This window comes from Dreissena polymorpha, chromosome 8 (genome assembly GCF_020536995.1).
Source record: "Dreissena polymorpha isolate Duluth1 chromosome 8, UMN_Dpol_1.0, whole genome shotgun sequence".
Taxonomy (NCBI): domain Eukaryota; kingdom Metazoa; phylum Mollusca; class Bivalvia; order Myida; family Dreissenidae; genus Dreissena; species Dreissena polymorpha.
In genome coordinates, this window is record NC_068362.1 from 13154388 (window position 1) to 13181031 (window position 26644).

At 32.5% G+C, this 26644-nt stretch overlaps 2 protein-coding genes across 8 annotated transcripts in view; one reads left to right on the forward strand and one right to left on the reverse strand.

The window, feature by feature from the left end:
* LOC127842094 (CUB and zona pellucida-like domain-containing protein 1) overlaps window positions 1-1098 on the forward strand; it is a 5909-nt gene extending 4811 nt beyond the window's left edge. For 2 of the 3 annotated variants that reach the window (XR_008031484.1, XM_052371412.1), the window contains one exon: window positions 848-1098. Coding sequence is in view for 2 of the 3 variants with exons in the window: in XM_052371412.1 (XP_052227372.1) it covers window positions 848-1003 (156 nt within the window). In the remaining variant the exon portion in view is untranslated. Of the gene's footprint in view, window positions 1-299; window positions 442-810 lie in introns of those variants that run through there. The other variant, XM_052371414.1, reaches the window with a different exon arrangement.
* Window positions 1099-6357: 5259 nt separating this feature from the next.
* LOC127842095 (dentin sialophosphoprotein-like) lies at window positions 6358-26352 on the reverse strand. Of its 5 annotated transcripts, none has more exons than XR_008031485.1 (10): window positions 26190-26352; window positions 18044-18703; window positions 16764-16859; window positions 15943-16028; window positions 15701-15805; window positions 15054-15206; window positions 8956-9092; window positions 8425-8645; window positions 8031-8132; window positions 6358-7297 (listed from the first exon to the last, which is right to left on the reverse strand). XR_008031485.1 is itself a non-coding variant. In XM_052371416.1 (10 exons), the coding sequence occupies exons 1-10, from the start codon at window positions 26252-26254 to the stop codon at window positions 7218-7220; spliced, it is 1758 nt and encodes a 585-aa protein (XP_052227376.1). In that variant the 5' UTR covers window positions 26255-26352; the 3' UTR covers window positions 6358-7217. The 5 variants fall into 5 exon arrangements, 4 of the variants coding, with proteins under 4 accessions (XP_052227376.1, XP_052227377.1, XP_052227378.1 ...); XM_052371416.1 differs by having other exon boundaries at window positions 8031-8185; XM_052371417.1 differs by lacking the exon at window positions 16764-16859 and having other exon boundaries at window positions 8031-8185.
* Window positions 26353-26644: the final 292 nt, after the last annotated feature.

Consider the following 26644-nt stretch of genomic DNA (forward strand, 5'->3'; position numbering starts at 1 on the left):
TACGACGAAACGCAATTCCTTGTATAATGCACGTAACTCCTTTACCCCTCGTTTAACATAGTACATGCATTTATTAAAATAATTTCTTTTATCATAAAGTATGGGTTCATCCCTTTGCCTCATGCATATGTTAGGATACTGTTAAGGAAACATCAAATCTACATATTCAACATTTTATAAAATGAACAGTATCTGACGCAATAATTTCAATCTGATTACGGCGAGTGAACCTTGTTTGGATACATTAATTGAGTGCTTTATGTTTCGATTATCCCCTTAGGGCATTTCTGGAAATCCACTTGACGTTACCACAGGTGCAAATGTTTTCGTCAAGACCTTTGTGCTGAACGTTGATTGGACAGTTAAAATGAGTCTGCATTCTTTCTACACAGAGCCGACCTTGAACCGCCATGGTGTCCGGTACTACCTCATTAATAACGGGTGAGCTTTCAAAATTGATCAAAATACAAATATCAATCAGAGTTGTAATCACATCGCGTTTTTTTAATTTAATAAATAAGAGAAAAAAAGAGCACGCATGCACATTGTTTTTGACTATAAATGTAAATCTTATGTTTAAACTTTCGACAAGTAAATTGATAGAAAGTATAAAAATATGAACACTCGCTAACACGTGCGTAAGTTGTTTGACGGAGCTTGTTTGCTTTAAGATGTTTATCAATATTCCATTCGGATAAACATATAAACAATTTATAATGATGTTTAGGATCTTAAGTATACTAAATATGTAAGGACATCATGAATACTGTCGCATTATTGAAGAAATAAGCATGCAAACGTCTGTTGCAGTTGCGAAATGGACGCTAACACCCACTTCCTGTCTCAGACGGACCATGAGACGCGGTTTGTGTTCCAAGCGTTCCAGATGAGCGGATCAGACCATCGCCTGTACATCACATGTGACGCCACGCTATGTGACACGTCAGAGGTGACGTCTTCCCAGCAGTGTGATCAGAGGCCTCACTGCACGAAGAAAAAATAATCTTAAAGAAATGTCTTTATTGATAATTTCACAATTGTATACATACGTGTAATTACAATTTGCCGTGGTTAAAATGATTAAAACCCAAAACTATTTTTTGTCGTATTAATCTATGGATACTCTGTACTGTGGTAAAAACTTAAATCAAACGGCATTCTAAGTTGTGTAAAATGTGGTGTGAAGGAAGTGGGGCTTTCAACCTCGATTGTTTTGTCATTGATAACGATATTGGCAGATACAATGAGTTCCCCCACATTTTGACGACGCTCTTTAACAATCATTAAGTAAGTAATATTTTACAAACACAACACAATCGATCTGGCGTGAAACAATTAGAACGCAACTACACAAAGTAATACCTTTACTTAAGACTGATATAGAATGCTATAATAGTAGGCCTAAAATATATTACTGTTTGGAAACAAAATGAACTCATGTCTTTGTTTTATATGATTCTTGAAACATGACAATTTCGCGTTTGCAAAATACCAATAGTTTAGGCCACGTTTAGATACTTTTTTATTTAAACTCGCCGTAATGAAAAGTTGTTCCCCTTTGAACACGAATGTAAGTATATTAAACATTTGGTTAGTACAAAGTCAACTATTTATAAACGTCCTAACACATGGCCATGCTATAATAAAAAATGGTTTGATAGGTTTAAGCAAAAAAGCTGTTACTTTATATACTAACACTTATAAACTTCATTTAAACAAATTGCTAATATCCTTTAAAATTATAAATGAGCTATCAAAATATTTAGTTCATCTACGTTAAGAAACTGTGATTTCTCTTGTTGACAGATCATGCCAATATGTACATGAATATCCGTTTAAATCTCTGAATTAACTGCTCCTTTCATTAATCTCTTTACGGATCATAAGAAACGTCAAAAAGTACTTCACCTTGGTATGTGGAAAGAGTGCAACATGACAAATACTATTTCCTTTACTGGACAGACCAAAGTTGTTGTTGTTAAAGGCACTGAAGTAATTGCAAACAAATATCTTTATGTTGCTTATAACATTCGTTTTATAAAACAAACATAGTCCTGCATTATGTAATAAGAAATATATATAAGTTAAGTATTGCTGGTGGTGCCAAACTTTTGGTTCCTTATTACGTGTGTATGTTTAAATACATTTCAAAGGTTCAACATTTGGAATGACACCTTCAAATATAGTAACATTTTATCATATAATATCGGCTATCGTGTGAAAATATTAACTATAATTGCACCAGTTGTCGGTACAAGCTTATCAATATTCATTTGAGGTAAGTGCATATTAAGGTCGTTTGAATTCGCTTCGTCATATGACTATCGGGTGATTATATGATGCATCAAAGGTCGAGGTCTTAGGGGTTTGCACAAACAATCGTAACATTAGCACATATTGAATCGATGGCTGCATATCGGGGACAAACAGTATGTAAATACATGTTCACAATATTTTGATACTGTATAACATCCAACGAATAATAATAAACCAAGTGAAATGTTCCCAATTCATTTTTGCAGAATTTCGTTTACTCAAGGGTCACCTTTTATCTTCGCGTGTTTCGGATACATTTAAATTAATAATGTAAAGGGCAATATGTCCGTTGAGAAAGATCTCTTATTGTTAATTGACCATATCGTAACACAGTGCTTTGCTTGTAAACTTTGTTTGCCTATTTAAATAAATACTTCATTTGACAATTTAACTTATGAAGATGCATGTAATTATGAAACAATAAATTAATTATAATTAAGAATATTTAAATTATTTGTGAATGAAATGCGGACAACATGGTCGACTGGTAATATATTCATAATTTCTAAAAACACAAGGATGTGATTGCTACTTATTTAATGAATTGAGTAGGATAACTTGATCGCTATCACGTCTTGTGTTACATTAGTTTATTTAATTGTTGAATATATTGAATGTAAAATCTTGGTTTTGTTTTGTTGAGAACTATTGTTGCTTAATCCTTTGAGCAGACTTTAACCAGGTATGTATAAACTAAATAAAAGTTAAGGTTCAATAAAAATGTTATGCTTATGCATTTAATTTAATTTTTATCTTCGGGATCGTTATGTGCAGTCACCGATATGGACCCAAATTTCTAACATGCAATGAACCAGACGTATGGCCAATAAAGTTATGATGGAATGATGCCATTACAATTTGGTGTTCATGAAGCTTACATGAAGACACAGCCGTCAATCGCAAATTATGCCGCCTGTTCCGTTGTGCCGATACTGCTAATTAACACTGTTTACGCTTAAAATGACATGAATTTAGATGGAGATGCCACCCTGAAAATATGTCTTTATACACATGCAAGGCACTGATTGGACCTCGCAAAATGCGAGTCAAATATAAGTTTAACCATAAAGATTTGCTGCTTCTTCCAGGCTTTCGAGTAATTGTTTTATACCGTCACTCTGACAATATTCGAAATAGGTCGTAACCTGTCATAAACAAAATGATCTTATCCGTCTCAAATATTTAGCTATCTATTATGGTTTCAAGTAAAGAGCCACCAGGACATATCGCGTGAGTGTTACGTGTCTGGCTTCGGAAAACCAGTGTTTATACTCATAACTAATCAATATGATTTTCATTATAGACTTACTGAGAGAACAAAACAGCACACATTTTAAGTCATTGTTTTGTATATATAAGCCATTCTTCACAATTTATGTTTGAAAAGCAGGCACTGAACTAATGTCTGTTGAAAAGCTCACGGTACACTGTATATATGTAATAGAATTAAGAATGTTTTAAGTTTGTGTATAACAGAATACAATCGTATTGAAGTGCTAAAATAATAACCTTCCGTTTCAATACACTTGAAGTACATATGTGCACTACAAATACCTTGATCGTTGTACTGTGTTATGTCCTGAATTTGATGTATGCGCCATTCTATTATCTCCTGGTCGATTTTAATCACGATATCGTTAAATCATGTGATGTTCTTAATTGGTAGGTCATACTACTTTCGCATGTACCGATTGTCTGAACCGGGACAAAGTTTAAATGTAACCGTCTGTTTTATTTTATTTAGATTACGTTATCTTCATGATTGTAAATGTTAGCAACTAGTTGGATTTTTTTTTAAATCCCGTCCATTAACAGAAAGCTTTCCGACATTTTTCATCTATTAGACCTTTACAATATGTGGTAAGCTTTTGCAAGTTACTCGTTATTCTTTCTCTGTAAAAGTGTGTTTTTTATCATACATCAATAGTGTGTTATAATAATCGTATTATAATTTACTAATAATATATGATACATCCTACTGTGCTCTTACAATAAATAAGGCGAACACTTTCAAAACTATTGATCCTCAATCTTAAATGTTGAATGTAATAATTGTTTACTCTTATAAGTGCTACATATTTGCTAATACCAAAAAATGGGGAATATGAATTTTTCCAGACATGCAATTTCGTTTACAGAACCTCAAAAACAACGCTTTAAATCATCAACCACTATGTATCTATCATATAAAGCCGACATGAACTTCGTATAACAAACAATTAAATTTATCCCATCTAACCCATCGTTACCTCAAACATGATTGCAATCGTTAAATATTGATTTCAACCGCTTAAATACAAACAACAACAGTCATCCTTTATTTTAAGGATGTGTTTTAATGTTTAATTTGCAATTAGTAACTTGAGTCGGGTTTGTTGCATTTAATTATTTCGATGTTGCAGTAGTTTCTTTACTGTAGAATTCAACTGCAATATTGATCATGTGTGTTGCAAGTCTTGTTTAATTGAAGGGCCGTATTTGTATTATAGTGTGTACATGCCATAACACACATAAAGATATCGATGCTATTCTCAGTCAAGTTTGTTATCGTATTTATCACATAGTATTACATAAAAGCAATATATTGTATTCATTTACGATCGTTAAAAGGGATAATAATACAAGAAACAACTTACTTAAATATATTCAACAGCAATTCAGAACTCAGGCTGTTCGTTAGATAACAATTGATAATTACAAATATAAATCTTTCAGCAGAGACATACACATGATTTTATTATTTCAAATATACATATTTATCAAAGTTATGCTTTTACATATTTCAAACATACCTAAAACTACAGTGAAACCTCCCTTAACGGCAAAACAGTGCTTTCATTAACACTGATTTACGTTCATTTTACACATAGATTTATAATACCTCAAATAATATTCCTTGCAGAAAGGACACAGCCGAGTTATTAAAATACATTAAAATATTTAAACTGAAATGAGCTTTTATATAAAAAGCAGTGGTTACATAAGCTAAGATAAATTCATGCCGTCAGCCTTGTAAATAATATAGGAAGGTAACAGCTAACTCCCACTCGCGATCGACATAATGGAGATTCGACTATTAAAACTTTTAAAACCAATCCTACGAATGTTTAACAAATAATATATCCTAAACAATCTTACTTAATAAACACATCACATATTTCATGTGGTTGTAATGTTGCATAATACCTTTCAAATAATAAATCGGAAGTATTTATAAAGAAGAAGAATCAGGCAAAGGCATATATGTACTTAAAAATAAAGAGTATATCTGGACTTAAACTATTTCAAACTAAATATCTCCTGAAATGTTAAAGTTTAAACCGTTTTCTTCAGACATAAGGTTTTGATATAAACTAATTTTGTATACTACAAAACATTACATAACGTTATAATGAAGTTGAAGTCAAACGCAGCAGTGAAAGTGTGCTTTAAACATCTAACTAGACCTTACATATAACTTAGATTTGCTTAAATAAAATATCTACTCATGAACACACTTTATTAATCTGTTTTGATTAATTCTCATATGTGATATATCTTATTTAATTATTTCTTATGTCACTTTATTAAAGATGTTTAATGTATCGGAACTTCTTTTCATAGTTAGTGTGTGCAATTCTTATGTGCGAGGTCAAAACATAATGTTCATTATCACCATGTTGCTAGGTAAAAGAGGGCCGTGCGATCATACGATATCTCCCGCTGTCTTGATAAAACAAGCCATGCATAATCGAGGTGTATTTGTAATGATATATTGTTAACCAGATTAACATTACAGCTATTGGAGTGCTATGTTTGCATTTCCGGGCCGAGATATTTTAATGTTTACACACGTCAAACAACTTAAATATGGGCATTTTCCATTTCCAACATCCGCTGTTGATACACAAACATTCAAAATTATATTATTAACATGTTTTATATCGTGACAAATTGGATTTGTTTTTCAAAGTACGGCTTTGTTATGAGAATTGTGTATTTAGATATAATTGGATATTTAGCTTAGGAGAATGTGTTAGCATAAACACTCTTAAGTGAAAATTAAAAAGCAGTGGAGTGAAAAGAACAATATCGGATGTGGTATCTGCTTATTAGATTTTAAGTTTTAATACAGTATTATTTAAGTAAATCAACTTTAAAATATATGAAGAAGCACAAGATAAAGCTAGAATAGCCGGATAGGTTTTATCTAATCACAAGATTTACAAACTATAAGTCCTGACATACAGGTTATGGCTGTATCGGGATAAATTATTAGGATCCTCGACATAAACGTGTGTTAAAACATAAAAATGAACCTTGAAGTTTAACAATCAATTAGTACTGTATGTAGATATACTTTTGTCTCAATATAATTTTGCTGGAGTTAAATGTACAAGTTTTTGTTTATAGAAGTATCATTACGAAATTAAACATTACGAATGGTTATATTTACAGCTATATATATATATATATATATTTATAGTGCTGACTTTGTATTTGTTAATACGAATGTGTATGTATCAATACAATCATTCACAGGTAACAGTTCAGGCAATTAGTATGTTAATGCACTTATTTCGTAAAAGGCTTTGAACAGAATATTAAATAAAAAATCAATATAATATGCATACAAACACAATTGTGATAATGTTGAAACACATAACTTATTTTTAACCACACTAAATCACTTTTGGTTGACTTGAGCTTCAGCTCATTTGTTAAACTTCTATCAAAATTGCTGTCAATATGTTAAGGTCAAATACATTCAAATTTAGATAAAGATTTTGGATACAAGTGTTATCGTTTTAAAGGAATTAAACAATATTTTCGACTAAAAAGTACATTGTAAAATTATAACAATAAACATTTTAACCATATATTTTTGATAAACGCTAATTATCATTGTTTTGGCATCTAATTCAGCGAAGGGCAAGGCTGGGTACGTCTTCAACGATATACTCGAAAAGATTTTTGTTAGCCTGAAGTATTCTTTCCGCACCTATAAGTAAGTAAGGAAGGAAGTAAATCTGTATGAACGTTGCATGTGTATATAATATACAGAGTTTACAAGCTGCATTCATTAACACTTTACCTCATGGACGTATATAACATTTTAGAAATAAAAGCACCTTAGCAAGAATAATTTACACAGTATTTGCATGTTATAAAGAGCTGCAAAACAATGAAAAAACAATGATGATACAAAAATGAAAAAATATTAAGCTTCGTCATATAAAGTCATTATATAAGATAGTTTTGTATTTTCTTTCGACCGCGCATGCGGGTAAATGGAGAGGACAGTGCATTTCAATATGTATGGAACCTGCGATTAATAATAAAAAAAAAATCCGTTATAATAGTTTGTCCAATATCGTTTATTCAACAGTATATAAGTATCTGAGTTGAGTCTGAGCGTGCACGCTTTGAACGGCCTTTTCCCAAATTCGACTTCAATGACGGCATAATATTTGCGTAATAGCACTTTTTCATTGTTTAGATCTACCAAACTTTTCTGTCCGTAAATTCACTCCAATTTAAAAAAAACAACGTATACATATGTTATTAAACTTGAAAAACAAATAACGACTTTATGAACTATGATTTATCCTTCTTTAGTGCCCCACCATACATTATATTCTACCAGAATCATATCTAAAGTTTGACTCACAAAACCTCAGCAATCGTATTTCAGGAAAAAACAGTGATACTTTAGTCATTTAATGTGATCTTACCCTTTTCCAAAGGATTTCCTGTTTGTCGTATTTTCGGATGTTCAGCTTTTTTATCGGGATTGTTCTCATATGAAGCATCTAATTGCATTGATATGCCTTTCCCTTTCATAATAAGAGGTAATGTTTTTTGAATAGTAGACGCCGACACTCGTTCTCTTTAAAATACAAGTTGCGACAAATAATTAGGAAAACATGAATATAGGATGTTCGTTATGTAATACATGCAAACGATGTTTTAACATTCGTACTATCCAAAATATAAATGTAAATAAAGATGTAACATTTTGTTAAACAATTAAATAACTACTTTTTGAACATAAATATTTACATTGAATGCAATTGTTAATATGAGAGAATGTTTGTGATGGTGTTAATGTAGCTTTAAATATTGTACCCGAGTTTATCAATAACTGCATGATCCGTTTTTCCGGATACAAGAATTTCATATAGTTTAGCGATGTACTTGTCAGTGCAACTCGTTGGACAATCCCTCACTGCAGCCCACATTATGACATTTTCTCTTAACATTTTAATGACATCGTCGGTTACCTCAGGTGGGCAAGAGTTTTTGTGAAATTCAAAAACCAAAAGTTGAGCCTCCACAATTATTCTCACCTGTTTAATAGAATAAATAATATCATTACTATATAAATCGCCTGGAATATTGAAGACTCAGACTCGATTTCAAATTGTTTTAACGATACTGTGTTATATACATTGAATACACTGACAGATGATCAAATTATTATACTATTGATCATTTTGCTAGATTGAATCAGCTAAACTAATAATCAGAAAACTATATAAGTCACTCATTCCAGTGATTAAATACAATTTAAAAATCGCAAATTTATATTGAAAGTAAAATTCCCAATGGATGATTAATTAAACAACTGTATTTTATTTTAAACTCAGAAAAGCTCACGTCATCATCCGTTCGGTTCGGCTTGTCCGGTATTTGTATGTGTGATGATGGTATTTGCTGCTCATCAATTCTGTTTTCGTATTCTTCAATAATCTTGATAACGTTTTCAAATACTCTGAACAACATGTCCTTACTTGCTGCATATATAAACAAAATTATCTATGCTTAATATAATGGACTATACAAACAACGTAATCTCAGAAATGTTTAAAAAAGTGCTGTTGTTCAACATCTTTGATTAAATTATTCTAATACAACAAATTTCCATTTATTAAAAAAAATATCGTTGTCTTAAATTTAAGGTTGTTTTTTTTTCAATAAAAATAACATTTAAAAAGACATGTATACGTTGCCCAATTAAAGGTCCCATGCTCAGTCAATTTATTAATTGGCCCGATTAAGGAATAGAAAAAAACGATTTTAAACAATTAAAATCTTATGAACTTAATATATTAAATAAACGACACCTTATACTCTATATGTGGAATATGTATGAAACATGGCAGCGTTTTGTAGTTACATAAAGACATAACAATTAACATATCTTATGGCATTGTAATCTTCTTTAAATAATAAAAAAGCCACAACCGGCATGTTTTGGTACGTACAATAAGAGTAAATAAATTATCTAAAAGAAGAAAATGGACATCTGCATACATCTATAGTCATTGCTTATATAAAAAAAGTTGTGAAAGTTCAATTATGTATAAAAACATGAAGTTTAGAACACAGTTGGAATGCAATTATACTGTTCAGCAAGGTCAGCAAAAACAGTAGTGAAACAAACTGTATGAGTGTACACAATATAAAGAAGTGAAACTCCAGCTGCTGGAGCAGTATTGAATTTTCATTAAAAACAATTAGTTGGTCCTTTATTTAAGGCAAGTGACCGACTGCCCAAACAGTACATAACAGCACAATACAGCACAACACAAACCAACATAAACACAAAATATGAATAAAGCTGGGGTCACCGCCTTGGAACGGTCAATGCAAAGCACTGGGGGTTTAAACCTGGTTATAGAGCGCTCAACCTCACACTTGGCCCAGCAATATTCATAATACATTTAAGTGTAAATAAAATTTAACGTCATAGCATTGTAACTCAAATTAAACAATAATAAAAGGGAATTAAAACGCATTCAATTTAATTACTATTTAATTACTCAATTGCATTGAAGATACAAGAGTAACAGAATTACAACTTTTTGACGAACGATCAAATAAAACTATTAACAATTGTCAACTACATTCCTTCTTTATAGAAAAGATTTGAGAATGTAGAATCATAGAGTTAATATCTCAGATAATCATCGCGCAAATACAGGAAGAAGCAGCAATAATGGGTGTAAAAATTCCATATTACATAGCTTGGTTGTTTATGTGACTGCTAAACAAATTAAACATAATTAAATCAAACAAGAAACGCCTATCAGAGAGAAAATATAAATAAAATGGAACATTATAAACCCAATGACCTATGCATGTAGATTACAACTGGGAAAGTCGGTCGTATGACGTCACAAAAATCCATAATGACATAATGACGTGAACAAATTCCAAGGGCAGTACTAAATAAAAATATTAATGGGGCTGTGCTACTAATAAAACAAGTTTACGTGATTTAATATTAAGAAGCAAATGAATACAAATGGTAATACCATTAAAGCGACATTATTGGAATCAAACAGTATATAGGTGTTTTGACAACTGAAGACAGAAATGATTTGATGTACGATTTGAGTCCAAATGTAGTTTACATGCAGATTTGTTCATACGACACAATGACACAATTTTATTCAACAGTGAAAAATGCCTATAATGTAGTATTCATGCAGATTTGTTCATACGACACAATGACAAAATTTTATTCAACAGTGAAAAATGCCTATAATATCACTAATGATTCCAAATTTTAAGGGAAGAAAGATATAGTGAATCGAAAACCATCAAACACGTGTTTTTAAGTACATAAGCATCGTATCCTTTTGATAAAAACAAGTTAATTAAATTGAAAAGTTTAATATGAACATTTGGTTTAACATATTTTAATTTGCGGACACGCTTCAAAACATCTCCATAAAATGATGGATGGGAGATTCCATTATTTAAATGCCATTTTAAAGAAACATTATATTTTGAAATTAAATCACCATACTTAGAGTAAAATCTAGCAAATTTATTTCTTAGGTTATGATACAAAAAGCCTTGTTTTAGCAATTTTTTAGTTAATATTAGATTACGATCATTAAAATCTTTAATACACGAACATGCTCTAGCATAACGTACCAACTGCGAAATGTAAATACCATAGGAAGGTCCTTTAGGGATGTTGCCATCTAGAAACGGACAAGTCGCACTAATCGTAAACAGTATTACCATACAAACACAACTATAACTAATAATGTAAGGGTATTAATTGTTTCCATATGTAAATAAAAATGCATTCAATTTAAATAAGAAGAACGGTTTCAATGTAAAATTGCCGGGTATGCTAAATTATATGTGCATGTTAATGAGAAAGTATTGATTAGAAAGAGTGCTTGAATAATTTTGATAAAACATGACAGTAAAACAAACCTGAGACACAGTTATGCATACTAAAAGACATTGTTGCGTCAGTTATTGTTTCAACGAAAGCAAATTTATGTGTTTATCCAAATAATATTCTTACATATTAAATCGGTAGTAATAAGGATTTTACTTCATACAACTGTAATATTTCCAAACATGTTTAAATGATGAACACCTAACTAACATCTCCTTTGCGTGTTATTAGTTTGATTATTGTACTAAAACCAGGAGTGTACAGATTCTTACATCACCGTTTGTTTTTGCCAATTACACAAAGTGTACATAATGTTAAATTATGATATTAAAAGGTAATGCCAAAGAATACGTAAGTGACTGTAACCTCTCCGAATTAGGCACTGGTTTCTATTACATTAGTCACAGTTTTTACATCGAAACTAAATAGTGTTCATTACTTGCATACATTATCAAACTGATTTGTATTTAGCCTAATACTCGTTTTATAAACAAAAAATATTAGAAATATCGAAAACATGAAATGATGTTCTCAAAAAGCCTGCTAGACGAAGCTATATTTTTAGCAATCAGATAGTATATCAATTTTGGTAGAATCGTTACTATTTTTGTGTTTCAGGAGCATTCTAATTGTAAATATGTTTTTTAATTACAGCACCCAGTCGTAACTTAACGTATCGTAAGAATTTTGGTCTAGTAATACTAGTTCTTATAATACTGTTTTTTATTTGGAAAAAGCATAAATAACATAATTATTTTTTAGTGTAATTCGTAAACAAGACCAGATACATTTAAGTCAACTATATCAAATTACCGAGCGGTAGATGGATATAACATCATAGTTACTAAGTCTTCATTTTTCGTCGAACGCAATCGTAACATGCAATATTGTGTTAGGAAACAGGTTAAATAATTGTATTAGCATGTCTATCCGTAGTATCGGCCCTATCAATGAATACAAACGAATCTTTGCAGTGATCAAATACAAACCACGCATGTGTTATATCTCAATTTATAGATAAACGTGTAGTTCTGGACATAACAACGAAAACAGCATTTAAATCGGAAATGTTTTGACAAAATAATGGCTAGACTTAGCTCCCATGAGTTTACTGTTTTATATACAATTGTCTCACAGTATCGGCCCTTCTGTTTGGTCGCTAAGATATGTTCCTATGCTCATGTGCGTATTTTAAAAAAGTAAGTAAATGGAAAAACAAAACTCTTGCTCGTGTTGTTCTTAAAATATGTTCACATTTTATTCTAAACTAAGTGGCATGTAGAACCTTTGAAAAAGCTACTATTAATCCGTAAACAAACTAACCTAATTATGTGTTACGTAAATAATAATCAGAGCATCACCTTGGAATACATATGACCTACTTTCCAACCAACACCGGGAATCATAAGAATGATCGTCGTAATAGTCATTGATAACCATCTAATAACTTATAACTTCTAAAAATTGAAAAAAAACAACACATGAACTTGCCAGCATTTCTTAAAGGTGTTTCGTTAAAGGCACGATATTAAGAGGAGGGCCGATACTATGAGAGTAAGGGATACAAACACATGTGTTTTTGTGTTGACGCCCTATTTCGTGTTGTTTAATATATATTCATATCCTAGTTATATTTCATTTTAGATTGTTTAGCATACATTATTAATTATCCTTAAGAACGACATTTCGTAACATGTTGTTTTCTGCAAAATTTATTCTTTGTAACAGTTTTGTTGTGTGTAAGCCTCTATATTTTAGAAATATTAGTCTGTTGCTTCCCATATTATCGTATTGTGTAAAAAGGTGTACATACACCCATGTTTCTCACAATAAAAGGATTATTTGTATTGAGAACAAATAATGATTGTACTTGGTACTGGTCAATATGCAACCATCATTTCTAGTTGATCGCCACAAAGGTTGGGTTTTAAACCTCTCGAGTCAACCGCATGTTCACGTGTATTTTCTCCTTATACCTATTTGCATTTATCTCTCTGCGTGATATGATTAAATGAAGAAGATGAGACAGTAAGCGCATATAAAAGCAGAGGCTCAATTGCAAGCAAATTAAACAGGTATTCACAGAAACATGTACGCATATCGATATAAATTCAAATCTTAACCTGGAAATAAAGGCAGTCTAAAACATCTTTGTTTCATTTGCGTTTCTAAGTGAACGCATACGAAACCAAGACGTTGTTACATAGCTTATAAATGTTAATGTTTAGTGATTGGTACATTTAAAAAAACGACATTGTTAATGTAAAGTTCTTTTTGTGTCCCTCAATTCATAATAACATACTGATAAAACGGAGAATAACAGGTTCCGTAACGGCTTTAACACGTTTGTTTCACAGTTTATACAGATTGTGATACAAATAATTTGAAATCTTAATGTAGTTTATTCAATATTTAATATATTTGTGTAAGGCAAGCATTTTCAGTTAGGTAGCATTGTGCTTAACATGACAAAAACGACTTATCATGCACGTTTGTTAAGACTAGATAAATAGAGGTACTTCATCATTGTTCACACCTTTGTTGATAACTAATTATAAGACCGCAATGTAACATAAACAGCACAACTGACAGGAATCCGTTATTCGTTTTCCGAACAAAAGACGTCAACATTAGAAATTCTTCATTGCATTGAATTAAATCTTTACTTGTGGCGACATCTTCAATTTGCTGTCTTCAAAAAGGTTGTTTTTTTAAATATAAGATTTGAACATATTAAACATGTTGAATAACAATTGAACATAATTCAACGTTATTGGAATACCATTTGTAAAAACGTGAGTTAAAAAACGCATTCTTAGCATTCTTCGGATCTGGTTACTCAACAATATAACCTGTTTTTACCAACAAAATATTTACCATCTGCGTCGTGTTTCAGAAAACGATTTGATGCACACTCACACCCGGAAATCCGATATGATGTGAACAATTGGACGTGCTTGAAAAAAGTTTGGTACTGCACCGGTTCATATCATTTTTTCATCAACATGTTAAATGTTAGGTCGAATTTCTCCACAAATACGATTTTTTAAGAAACCCTGGTGGATATGTTACTCGGGGACATTGGTTGATATCATTTTCGGTGCAAAAACTTTTTCATTGGCAAACTTTAAAAGAAATTTCTAAATGAAGTGCTAAATATGGGGAAATTCCTGCATCGTCGACTTCAAATAGCCATATTTTAATAAATTCTGAATAATAATAACCAGGATTTTCTAACATACATGATAATACCGACTTTTTAATACCAAACTATATTTTACTTCAAAAAATGCCTTTAAACAATTTTAAAACTGGATTTTCTTACTCTATTGAAATTCAGCAAAATTTATCGGTAACCTTTCCAAGCACGTCCAACTGTTCACATCATATCGGATATCGGGGAGTGACTATATAAATCACAGATTATGCGCACCACATGACGATGAACACCGGTCACTCCACACAATGCGTTATTACGACCACTTCGATAAGCATAGATCAGCTACAGAGTAAATATAAAAAAGCAACACTGTTTCGCAGGGTTTATTACCTTCGGCGTGGCGTTGCATCTTTTTCGTCATCTGATATTGCATATTCGGCAAATGTGTGTCCGTGTCATTGATTCCGTGATCGTAAGAATCGTTATGAGGTTGATTTGTGTTTTTTATTCGATGTTTTTTACTGCTGCTTCTTAGCAGATTCGCTGAAAGAACATATATTATGTAAATATCGCCGTTTGATACAGTGAAGGTATATAACCGTGATGTATAAAAAACACAGTCATTTGAACTCAACAATTCAAATTTAAGTAGTCGTAATGGCTTTCTTGAAAGAACCTTAGTTTATAAATGCATTGTTCAATATATGTGTGCAATTTAACAGTTACTTTTAAAAGCACATACAATGATAGTTGAAGAATTTAATTCTGCAGAAATTCGTGCATTATTTTGAAAGTTTTGTTATAATGAGCCAATCAACGATTGGATGGTTTGCATGCAATTTGTAGTGCTTGATACGTACATTGCAACTTAAATTGTATGCACATATGATAGAATACGAATAAAATCAAAATATTTGTGCAATAATATGTCATAGCAAGTTATAGTAAACGTATTTAAATGTGTGAAATTCATATGAACACATTTCTCATTACCATTAATTTTTCATTTACTTAATGACATTCCAAAGTTTAATTACGTTGTGGGACGGAGCTGTGCCCCACACGGCTATATATTATTTTTCCACGGCTGTAGTTGGTATCGTTTTTTGTCGTTTGGAGACTGTTATCTATCGATCTATTATCTAACGAAAAATATAATATATTGGCATCTTTATTAACGATGACTATTTTTAAGATTTAAGTTACAATTTAACTAAGAAATATACGCTAATAAAATCTTTTTGTTTTGTTTTTACACGGTAGTGTAGGTTGAATAAACCTGAAACATTTGGCGGAATAGATCGTGGTGATTCAGTAGGAGAGTTGGCAAAGCATGTTGGTTGTCCTCCATCAACTGCACAGGCGCTGTGTTGAAAAGGAAATAAGTCAGTTTCTTCCCAGTAAAACATGCACTTCCAATTTATGGCGGGTTTGTGTAACATATATCGCTTTTATATTTAGGATAATTACATTATTATCGAGTAATGTTGAGACGCTCATAAGACCATTGAACATGTCTCATATTAAATGTTGTTAGATATGCATTTTATTCACAAATAGCATGTTCAATCGTATTTGTCTGTGTGTTTGTTGTATGTTCATAAGTGTCTCGATTTACCTTTCTTTCAATTTATAAAACATGATAAATAACGAAATATGTGCACTCAAGTAGGTGGCCTTTGGTTTTGTATATATTGTAAAGATAGTGTTTGTAATAAATATTTTTTTTACGATATTCATAATACAACAAGTCAATGAATCTTTAAACAACAGATGTAGTTAATAAAGTGCAGAAACCAAACAGATTTGAAGATTGCAAGACACAGCACATTAGCAATTAAGCGAGTGAGCGAGGGAGTAATGATTGAGTTTAGAGGTGATTTCGTATCGTACAGAAAGACCAGAATAACATGATTTTAAACGGAAAACACAGAGACACATTAAATGTACAAGACATTTAATACGTGGCAGTCAGAACATAAAACATACGTTGAGTGTCTTATTTAAGAGTATGTATTATAATGCAGAAATATGATGCCGATTGTATGCATTTGATAAATTAGCTTTAATGAAGCTGTAATCGACGTTCGATACGATTACCTTTTAATGCTCGACTGCGTGTCGGGACCGCCTGAACCACTCCCAGCCCCCTTTCTCACGATGCCATTATTGTTTGAAGCGGTGTTGTGGCTTGCACTTGTCAATCATAATACGTAATTAAAAATTGTCATGATCGATCGAATAGGAATAACAATGTAAGAATAAAATATGAACCATAAAAACGAAAACACGAACAATCAAATACTCTTTTCAACAAACTTGAATACACGATAAACTTGTCAGATTCGTATTTTGTCTTAAAAAACGTTTTCTTACCCATCTTTGCTAACTAACAGATGTAAAAAAGTGCAAATATTAGCCGAAAAAGCAATATGTAAAGCTATGATTTTGTTCGATTCACTTTGTGTTGGAAATAGTGTTGCATGTATTAAAATATGATGTACATAATCTGTTTCACGCTGTATTTGAATTAAGATACGTTTACCTTTCAAGTTCCTTTTGTGTTTATTCATCGCCTATTTAATTCTTTATCGTATTCTCGAGCTATCATTGTTGTTGGATTCGGTTTTGAAGCTTATAATTGGTTATAATTACACTGAATACAATTGCATTAAGTACGATCGTACAGGAATACCACACGATTCAATACAATATGATTAAAAGGACGACCGGACGAATAATCGAAAACGCTAATAAACACGCTTCCATGTACACTTCCATAATAATTCCAGAATTGTTTCATTATTTATATTTAGTTCAAATCAAACAATTAAAAAAATGCTATGTACATATATAACGTACAGACAAAGCGGTAAACATGTTAGTAATCAGATCCGTATTTGCTCTTAAAATAAGTTTGGTTTCTCCACCATATTTCATAACCAACACATATAACACGTGCAAACAATTGGACAAATTTATCGATATGTATACCCGAAGGGTTTGTCTGCGAATATATGTGTTGTATCTATAGTTACTTTCACTGAATTACGTCGCACAATTTTGTATTTTTTTTATGTATTCCTATTTATTATGGTCTAGTTATACGATAAAACAGTATGATTTGCCACTAGTTAGAACTACGTGTCATTTTCGTATCTTAGAGGAATAGCAGAATATTAGAGTGCATGTACAAATAAACGCACATCCTGATGATAAACTTTCTCAATTACATATATAGACATATTTGTTTTACAGGCAAACTTATCTAAAACTGTAGCACTATGAACAGAAAAACATTCGGTGACATTGTTTCTTAAGAGTCGTTGTTATTGTCTGAAGAAGTATATAAAATTGCACTCTAAATAAAAAAAAATTACCTTTCAATGGTCGACTGTGCTTTGTCCGCGCTAGAAGGACTCTCGTCATCCTTGCTCGGATTGTCATTTCCATGGGATGAGTCTGCCGTGCTCGAGTCGTCATTTCCTTGTGATTCGTCCGTAATGCTCGAGTTGTCATTTCCATTGGATGCGTTCGTCGTACTCACGTTTATATTTTCATTTGATGCGTCCGTCGTACTCGAGTTTCCTTTTCCATTTGTTTCGTCCGAAATTATCGATTTGCCATTTCCATTTGATGCGTCCGTCGTACTCGAGTTTCCTTTTCCATTAGTTTCGTCCGCAATTCTTGAGTTGTCATTTCGTTTTGGTTCGTCCGTAATGCACGAGTTGTCATTTTCATTTGATGGGTCCACCGTACTCGACTTGCCATTCCCATTGGATGCGTCCCCCGTAAGGGAGTTTCTATTTTCATTCGATGCGTCCGTCGTTCTTGAATTTCCTTTTCCATTTGTTTCGTCCGCCATTATCGATTTGTCATTTCCATTTGATGCGTCCGCCTTACCCGAGTTTCCTTTTCCATTTGTTTCGTCCGCATTGCTCGAGATGCCATTTCCATTGGATGCGTCCGCCGTTCTTGAGTTGTTGAGATCTCCATTTGATGCGTCCGCCGTACTCGAGTTGTTATTTCCGTTTGATGCACTAGTTGATTATAAAACAAAATCTTCGTTTGTTATGCTTAATCATATTGGAATAACCTTTTGGATAACATATTAAACACAAGAATGAACGAACTAAAAATTTTAAAAGTTACAGAACACGCTACACAACCATTGATAATTTATGAAAACTTTAAAAGAATCAAAATCGCGTCTTGTTTCCAAAATATTAAAATGTGTTGTATCTTTAAGTTTCGGAAATCAGCAAATGTTCATAATATTAAACAGCGCAACTGTTTATAATCGTAAAGTCGATTTACTCTAATTTAGCCTTAAAAGACTAACATGTTCACAAAAAACTAATCCGAATCGATATTAATAAATTTCTTAATTTAAACAAATAAACAACACAATACAAACATTTAACAAGACATGTTAAGTGCAGCCAGACAAGCAGCTACACACACAGAACAAGCTCACCGGTGTACACACATAGACACAAAAGCAGATACAAGCTTGATACATATATACATAAGTTTCATGAAATACACATATACTCATTTAACAGAAAAATAAAATGATGAATATTTTGACGAAGTATTTAAATGGACACGAAGTCGAAGCAGACAAAATTTGAGCGACTATGTTTCTTAAGCGTTTTGTTTAAAACACTATTTACTATGAAATTAAAGTAATTTTCTATAAAGCATTTGATTAGTACACACACAATACGAGGGAAAAACATATGAACACATTTCGAAAGATAGAACGACCGAACAATCAAACAAACTATCAAACACCCTAGAAAATTACTTAACTGTCTGTCTTACTGTTTGTCTGATTTACAGTCATTATTAACCAATTTATTGCAATTTAAAACATACGAAATAGTGGGTTTAATTGTGCCTCTGCCAATTTTTTCTTTTACCGCAAACCATAATTTAGTTTAAATTGCATTAGATTTATTAGTTAATAGTAAATCTGGTGCTAAAAGTACAAACACTATATCGTATTGTGCAGTTGTATAATAGTCGGGAATACTTGTACATGCTAATTTTGTTAAAAGCCAACAGTTATTCAACAGTTAATTAACTAGTTGTCCACATTACGAAACGCAAATATGCACATATACAAAATGTGTGTACAATCAAAATGCCGAATTACAAGCATATTGAAGAGGCATTTACATGCATTTTTTAAATGACAAGTACTCTTGAAAAACAGACCTATTTATTACCTAATGTCTTATATAAATGATAATTAATTATTTTTTGCTATTTTCTCATCAAAAAAGAAAATTGCAATGTTTTAAACCGTAACTGGTGAATATCGGACTGTTGACCGGTCAACAGTTTGAACTGTTGACCGCTGAAATAATGACGTCATTTCGTCGAAAAAATGACGTCATTTTACAGTTAAACAGTCAAAAAAAATTATTTTATCGATTACTGTTTTGTGTAAATAAAACGTTAGTTTGCTGTTATTTCTATGTTGGAAATTTGATCAGGTAATAAAACACCTATTTCATGGATGCTTGGTGAACAGTCAAAACTGTTGTCAATCGGCCTATCGGCCTCAGGCAACAGTACCAGTCATCCCTGATACCTTGGGAAACAGTTTTGACTGTTCACCGCGCATCCATGAAATAAGTGTATAATAATTAGCGCGTTAAACATAATACAGCTGCACCCAATTGTATAAACGCTGGTTAAAGTTACCGCAAGGTAACTTTAAAAGCTTGGTAAGTTTGCGGTTATTCAGGTTTAGTAACCTTTTAGGTAACTCGATTGTATAAACACGATATACCGCAAAGTTACCTAACCGAGCAAAGTGGAATGTAACCACCGGTAACTTTAACCAAAACATTCCCAGAATGCATTTTTTAATGAACTATATTTAGCACGAACATTTCGTTAATAAAAAAATGGCCGCCGTTGACACTAAGAAAAGAGCGAAACAATTTTCGTTTCGCGAAATAGAAGTGTTGGAAATTTGTATGGAACAGCACATAGGCAAAATAAATATGAAATTTTCAAGCGGGGGCGCTAATTTCAACACAAAGACAATAAAGGATAAAATATGGGCCGAAAAAACGGACAAAGTTAATGCCGTCGGGAATGGACCACGCACCATTGACCAAGTTAAACAGAAATGGACAAATATGGTACAGCATATTTTAATTTATTTACATATTTAATTATTGACACATGAAACTATATGGACAAAATTATGTAATTAAAATAATTGAAAAAAATACGTATAATTAATTAATAATCAAGTTATGCATCTCTGCTATTAAATTAAAATTTATAATATCGATAATGCTTAGCCTTAGGTACAAATCAACGATCACTAGTATCTTTTCTGTAAGTATTAAAAAATAATAATATTTGTATTAGATATATCACCTCAACATATTGTAATACAAAGCAAATCAATGACTTTTGTCAAATTAATTTACAAGCGACGTAACAATAGTAAAACGATTCATTTATTACATTTTAACTATGACTTGCCAATTATTTGTAAAGTCTTAAAATAATCTATGTAAATAACACATAAAAGGTGAAGACGGCAAAAAAACAATTCACAAATGAGCGACTAGGCATGACTGAGACAGGCGGTGGTCCACCAATCCCGGATATGTCCGCCACCAGCCAGGGGATAGTGCAGATGATGTCGGGGTTCGCCTCATTCAGCGGAATACCTGACGCCTCAAACTCTGAAAGCATGATTGCAGGTACGCCTATTGTTCTCACACATGTTGTTGTTGAAAATTATGTAACTTGTAATTAGTCATCGTAACGTTTTGTTCTCAGCTCATTGTGTTAAAGAGCTAGTTTCATGTATTAAAAAAAATATCAAAGAGAAGTTCCGATTGACAAGACGCTTCCACATCTCGTACTGTGGGAAGGTGTGCATTTAATTTGATTCACACGTTAGTTATCATATTTTTCCTCACACAATTGTCGCGGGCATTCACTAATAACATGTTGACTTCAATCGTAAAATACGAATTGTTTTAATCCGAGTATATGATTTTGTCTTTTAGAATGTACAACAAGCCATAAAGCAGCACACAGTTCGTTAAAAATATTTGCAATAGTTCCTGTCCGACTTCATTAACGTTAGAAATGAGTATAGTAGTCTATATGGTAAAATTAACACCTACTTGGAATGTCCCATTAGGTACACGGGTCTTGTCCTCTGATTTATTTGCTGTGTAATACAATTTGTGCTAATTTTGGTTGATTTAGTAAATATATTTAATTATTTGCTATTATAATAAGAATTGGCCATACATAAAAAACGATGCATAGAAAAGCTCCGATTCAAGGGAACTGTGGAGGTGCCACACGGGGATACCATTATTAAGCACTTAATAGTACAATTTATTACTGGAAATTCATATATTTTCATCATTACAAAATTTGGTAATTTGATAATTGTCATTTTATTTGTTTGCAGGGATTTCGAGCATGATTGCTACTTCTGATGAACGTGCTACTGCTGATGGAGGTACTCCTACTACTACTACTACTACTACTACTACTACTACTACTACTACTACTACTACTACTACTACTACTACTACTACTACTACTACTACTACTACAACTACTACTACTAATACTACTACTACTACTAATACTACTACCACTACTACTACTACAACTACTTATAATAATTATAATAATTTGAATCTACATGTACACATCTGGACCGATTTTTTTAAATAAAACTTAAAAAAAATACTTATACATGTATATTTATGACATTCTCATCTTACTGCAAAGGATAAAATAAGTACACAGGTATATTATATTTTGGTAAAATAACAAAAATATTGTCAATTATGGCTAAGGATTTTTAATATATCGCTTCCATCATGATAAATTAAGGAACATTCAATATGAGCTCATGTTTAATTTATGTCAAAGTTGTTCATCTTACAAATAGGCAACATGATTTTTAAAGAAAGGCAACATGTTAATTATGTAATGTATGAACAGACAATTCGGCGTCAAATCATGACGACGAGAACTCAACCGTGGTTGGAGCTACAATGGCTCGAGGACCTGACATCAAGCCGAAGGCAACGCAGTCTGAAAGTACACCATCGGAAAGGTATAAATAGTTAACCAAAGAATGTTAAACATGTGTAATAAATCGCGTTTGAAAATTTATAATAACTTAAGCTATGTTGATTGTTTAATAAATAACATATGTTTTATTGCAGGCCAACAACGCTTAAGGGGTTGCAGATGGAGTATTACATGAAGTCCATCCAAGTACAGGAAGCGCAGCTTGAATTCTGACAAAACTGCACGCGCTTAGCACAGGCAGTTTATAACAAACTATAGTTAAACTTGTACAATTATGAAATGTTGAATAATGTTCGTTTTATGAACTTGAATCGTTTTCATTCGTATGTATCTGATTAAATGTTATGTTATGTAGGACTTATTCTTTATAATACTTAATAAAATGCATTTACTTTACACTGTATGTGTACTAGTACAACTTACCTCAAGAGAAGTATGCGGTTGCAATGTGTGCTCTAACACCTCGTCCGTCCATTTGTCCGTTGTATGTGTCGGCTGCAGGCTGTTCGTCAACAACGTCGTCGACTACATCGGGCTCCTTCCAGAGCAAGGCGAGGTTGTACAAAATTGCACAAACGACGATAATTTTCGAGCACCTTGCTGGCTTCATTCTTATCTGCAAATTATTTATTAAAGAAAATCACATATTTATGTTTTTTATTATAATTAATGTGAATAAAAATAAATACATAACGGATACCTATAAACAATTTTTACTTTATTTTCAATGTCAACTAGGGCTTCTGTATTTAGGCTGATTCGAAGGTTACGTAGTTTTCTTTTACTTTACAATATTAAAAAACAAATTATGTAATAAAATGCACATGCATTATTACAATAAAACCGATAATGACTGTAATAAGCTACATTAACATTAAATAGTGTTCCACGCCGCATACCTCTGAATGCAGTACATGAAACTTCCTTTTCCACATCCCAAAAACCCGTTCGATAAGGTTGCGAGTTCCTGTATGGGCAGTGTTGAACCTCACTTCTGCATCAGTGACTGCATGTTTTAAGATAAAAACAAATAATTAACATGAATATCGTACTGTATAAATAAATTAAATGTAGGCGTATTGCTACTTTATAGTATGGAATAAATAGACTAGAGACCACAATTGCGATGTATAAACATATAAGATACATGTATTGTCAATTTAACAATGATGACAAAGTTTATAGAAGTTTTTTTAAAACATGTGGACTATAGTTATAAACAGCATAAATTTGACCAAGAATCGCACATCGGACGTCTACGGGCGCCGAACAGAGGGAAATCACAATAGCTCATGTTGAGAACTTCATGCTAGATTAACTTATAACGTTTGATAGTGTATGTGATTTTGAAAAAAAACAAAAGCCAGATTGGTTTCAACGCAAAGAATAGTGGTATTCTAGTAGCTCCGGGGTAAATCCATTATCAATCAAACTCACCTGGATTTAAGTATGGCGTCATGAGGAAAGGTCTACATGGATAACCGGAGTCACCGAGCAATACTCCTCGCTGGTAATCTGAATAAGTTAAAAACGTTATAATGCATTTAAAAATAATGACAACGCTATTAGAGAAAGCTGTTCTATTTTGTCATTTTAAAAATGTAAACTTACATGTTCACAATTATAAGTGTCTTTTGAGAAATTCCGAATCATGAAAAGTTCATCGCTGTTATAATTAACATGAGCAGCGGTCCCAGCTATTGAATAATTGATCATTTACAACAATGACACATCAACAATTACCTTGATGGTTTTCCTCCATGTGCCGACAAAGGTCAGACACCCTGAGCACATGGGCGTCATGACAAGAGCCCGGCCAGGCGGCGTTAATGCTGGAGAATCTTCCTAAAAAATACTTTATGTTTATGTTGTTTGTAAAACAATACACAGCGTTTCATTTTTATAATAAACAAGCATCGTGCCCATATTAAATAAAATTTGATAAAACAAAACGGCTTATTTGAAGACACCAATAACATATAATTAATTATGGATTTTAATTATTTGCATCTCTTTCATTGGAAAATGTGAACTTAAGTAATTCATTACCTAGTGATATAAATCACATTTTGATAATATAAGTAATGAATAGAATGTTATGGTCATACAATCAAAAATACCGCAATTGAATATACAGAAAATTAAATTTTTGAGACATGTACACAAAATCTGTTAAGTGCATTACAAAAGTGTAGGAATAGTGCCTCGTAGAAATGCAATTACCCTGCAAGGTGCCTCACCATATCGACCACTCGCAGCAGTCATGTCGAGTACATGACGCATGACGTATTAAAAGTTGTCAATTGCATAGTCCTTAACACATTTGAATATTGCTTGTCGTCGTGATAGGGTGGCTTTAGGGTCTGTATAAAGTTTTTCTAAAACAATTATTACAGGCCCTGAATGCAAAATCGTCAGTTATTTTGTTACATGGATTATTTATGGATTTTATAGAATAGATTAAGGTAAGAATGTTTTGTGTACTTTTGTTTAACTTTAATTACTGTATTCGTTATTACTTTCGATAGGATTTTCATTCTACTGAGCCTGAGGTAGTTGTTCATTCAATGTGGTCTTTTGACAAGTGAATGGGTAAAATTAAGTAAAGACCTAGTTACATTACCTTTATGATCGCATGTTGCTTGGACATTAATGGTATGTTGGTGCTTTCTGTTGAAGTAGTTGCGTTCTTGTTCACCACCCGGGGAAAGGATTTTTACATGCGTCCCGTCTAAGCAACCGATTACGCATGGCATACCGCGAAAAGAATAAAACACTGTCTGGGCTTCGGAAATCGTATAGTCCGGTCTTTCAGCACAAATAAGGCGTCAGTAACTGCCGTCACAACCCTTGACACCGTGGCAGCATCTACCCCAAAAGTATCCCCAATAATGTGAAGGAAGTTCCCCGAAGCATAAAATCTAAGCGCTATCATTATTTGTTGCCGCGGTGTAAGGGGTTGGTTTCGTCTCGTACGTCGTTGTAGCCTATGTCCGATCAATTCCACTAGTTTGTCTATGTTCGTCGTCGAAAATCTGTAACGTCTGCGTAATTCTTCTTCGTCGAAATCCGTTATTTGTCTGTCAACTCGTCGAAATTGTCTGGGTCGTCGGTGGTTAGCGTCTCTTATGTCTGCCATTTTATCAAAATAATGTTACGCGACTCGGCCATTTTGTGTAAGTTACTTTTCGGTTACTTGACTTACCCACCTACAACAGCAGGGTATGTTTAAACCGGCTTTTAACCGTTCGGCATAACTAACCAAATTTTATACAAACGCTTACCGACAAGTAACAAACAAATTACCGACTTTTAACCGCCGGTATGTGGTTACCGACGGTTTAACTGTTTATACAATCGGGTGCTGGAGTCTTATATATGCAACATGTAACCGGGGTTAACGTTTAATTCAAACCAAATTACCCTGTATTCGGAAGATAATCCCTTTCGTCGATTGCATTCACATTTGATACCGTATAATCTGCCATTTCGCTACTTCACTTGTTTAGAACACTCTACCGTTTGTGAATACTAATTATGGCTTGTGTTTGTGAAATCTCAACAATCTTGTGATGATATCATAAGATAACAGTAACTAAAGGTTTAAGTCCAAATTATCAATGCGGCATCTATGCTTGTTGATGTTCTCAAATATTGAAACGTGCGCGTTTAAGCGGTTAGAAAAATAACGGATCAGTGTGGGGACTTCATTTTACAAACGCACGGTTGTACTTTACAGAAAAAATACTTATTTGTTAAAAAATATAATGATACCTATAAAAACTATCATGAATGAGCGGGTTTTCCACTTTATCCCATTAAAAATTGTGAAGTATTTGAAAAGACATCATTACAAATGTTAACTGTGTCGCGCTTTA

Coding starts and splice junctions, on each gene's coding strand:
- LOC127842095 (XM_052371416.1), bottom strand. CDS start 26,254: ATGGCAGATTATACGGTATCAAATGTGAATGCAATCGACGAAAGGGAT. Junction 18,704..26,189: donor GATTATCTTCCGAATACAGG/GTAATTTGGTTT, acceptor ATAATCAACTAG/TGCATCAAACGGAAATAACA. Junction 9,093..15,053: donor GATGCAACGCCACGCCGAAG/GTAATAAACCCT, acceptor TTATATATGCAG/CAAGTAAGGACATGTTGTTC.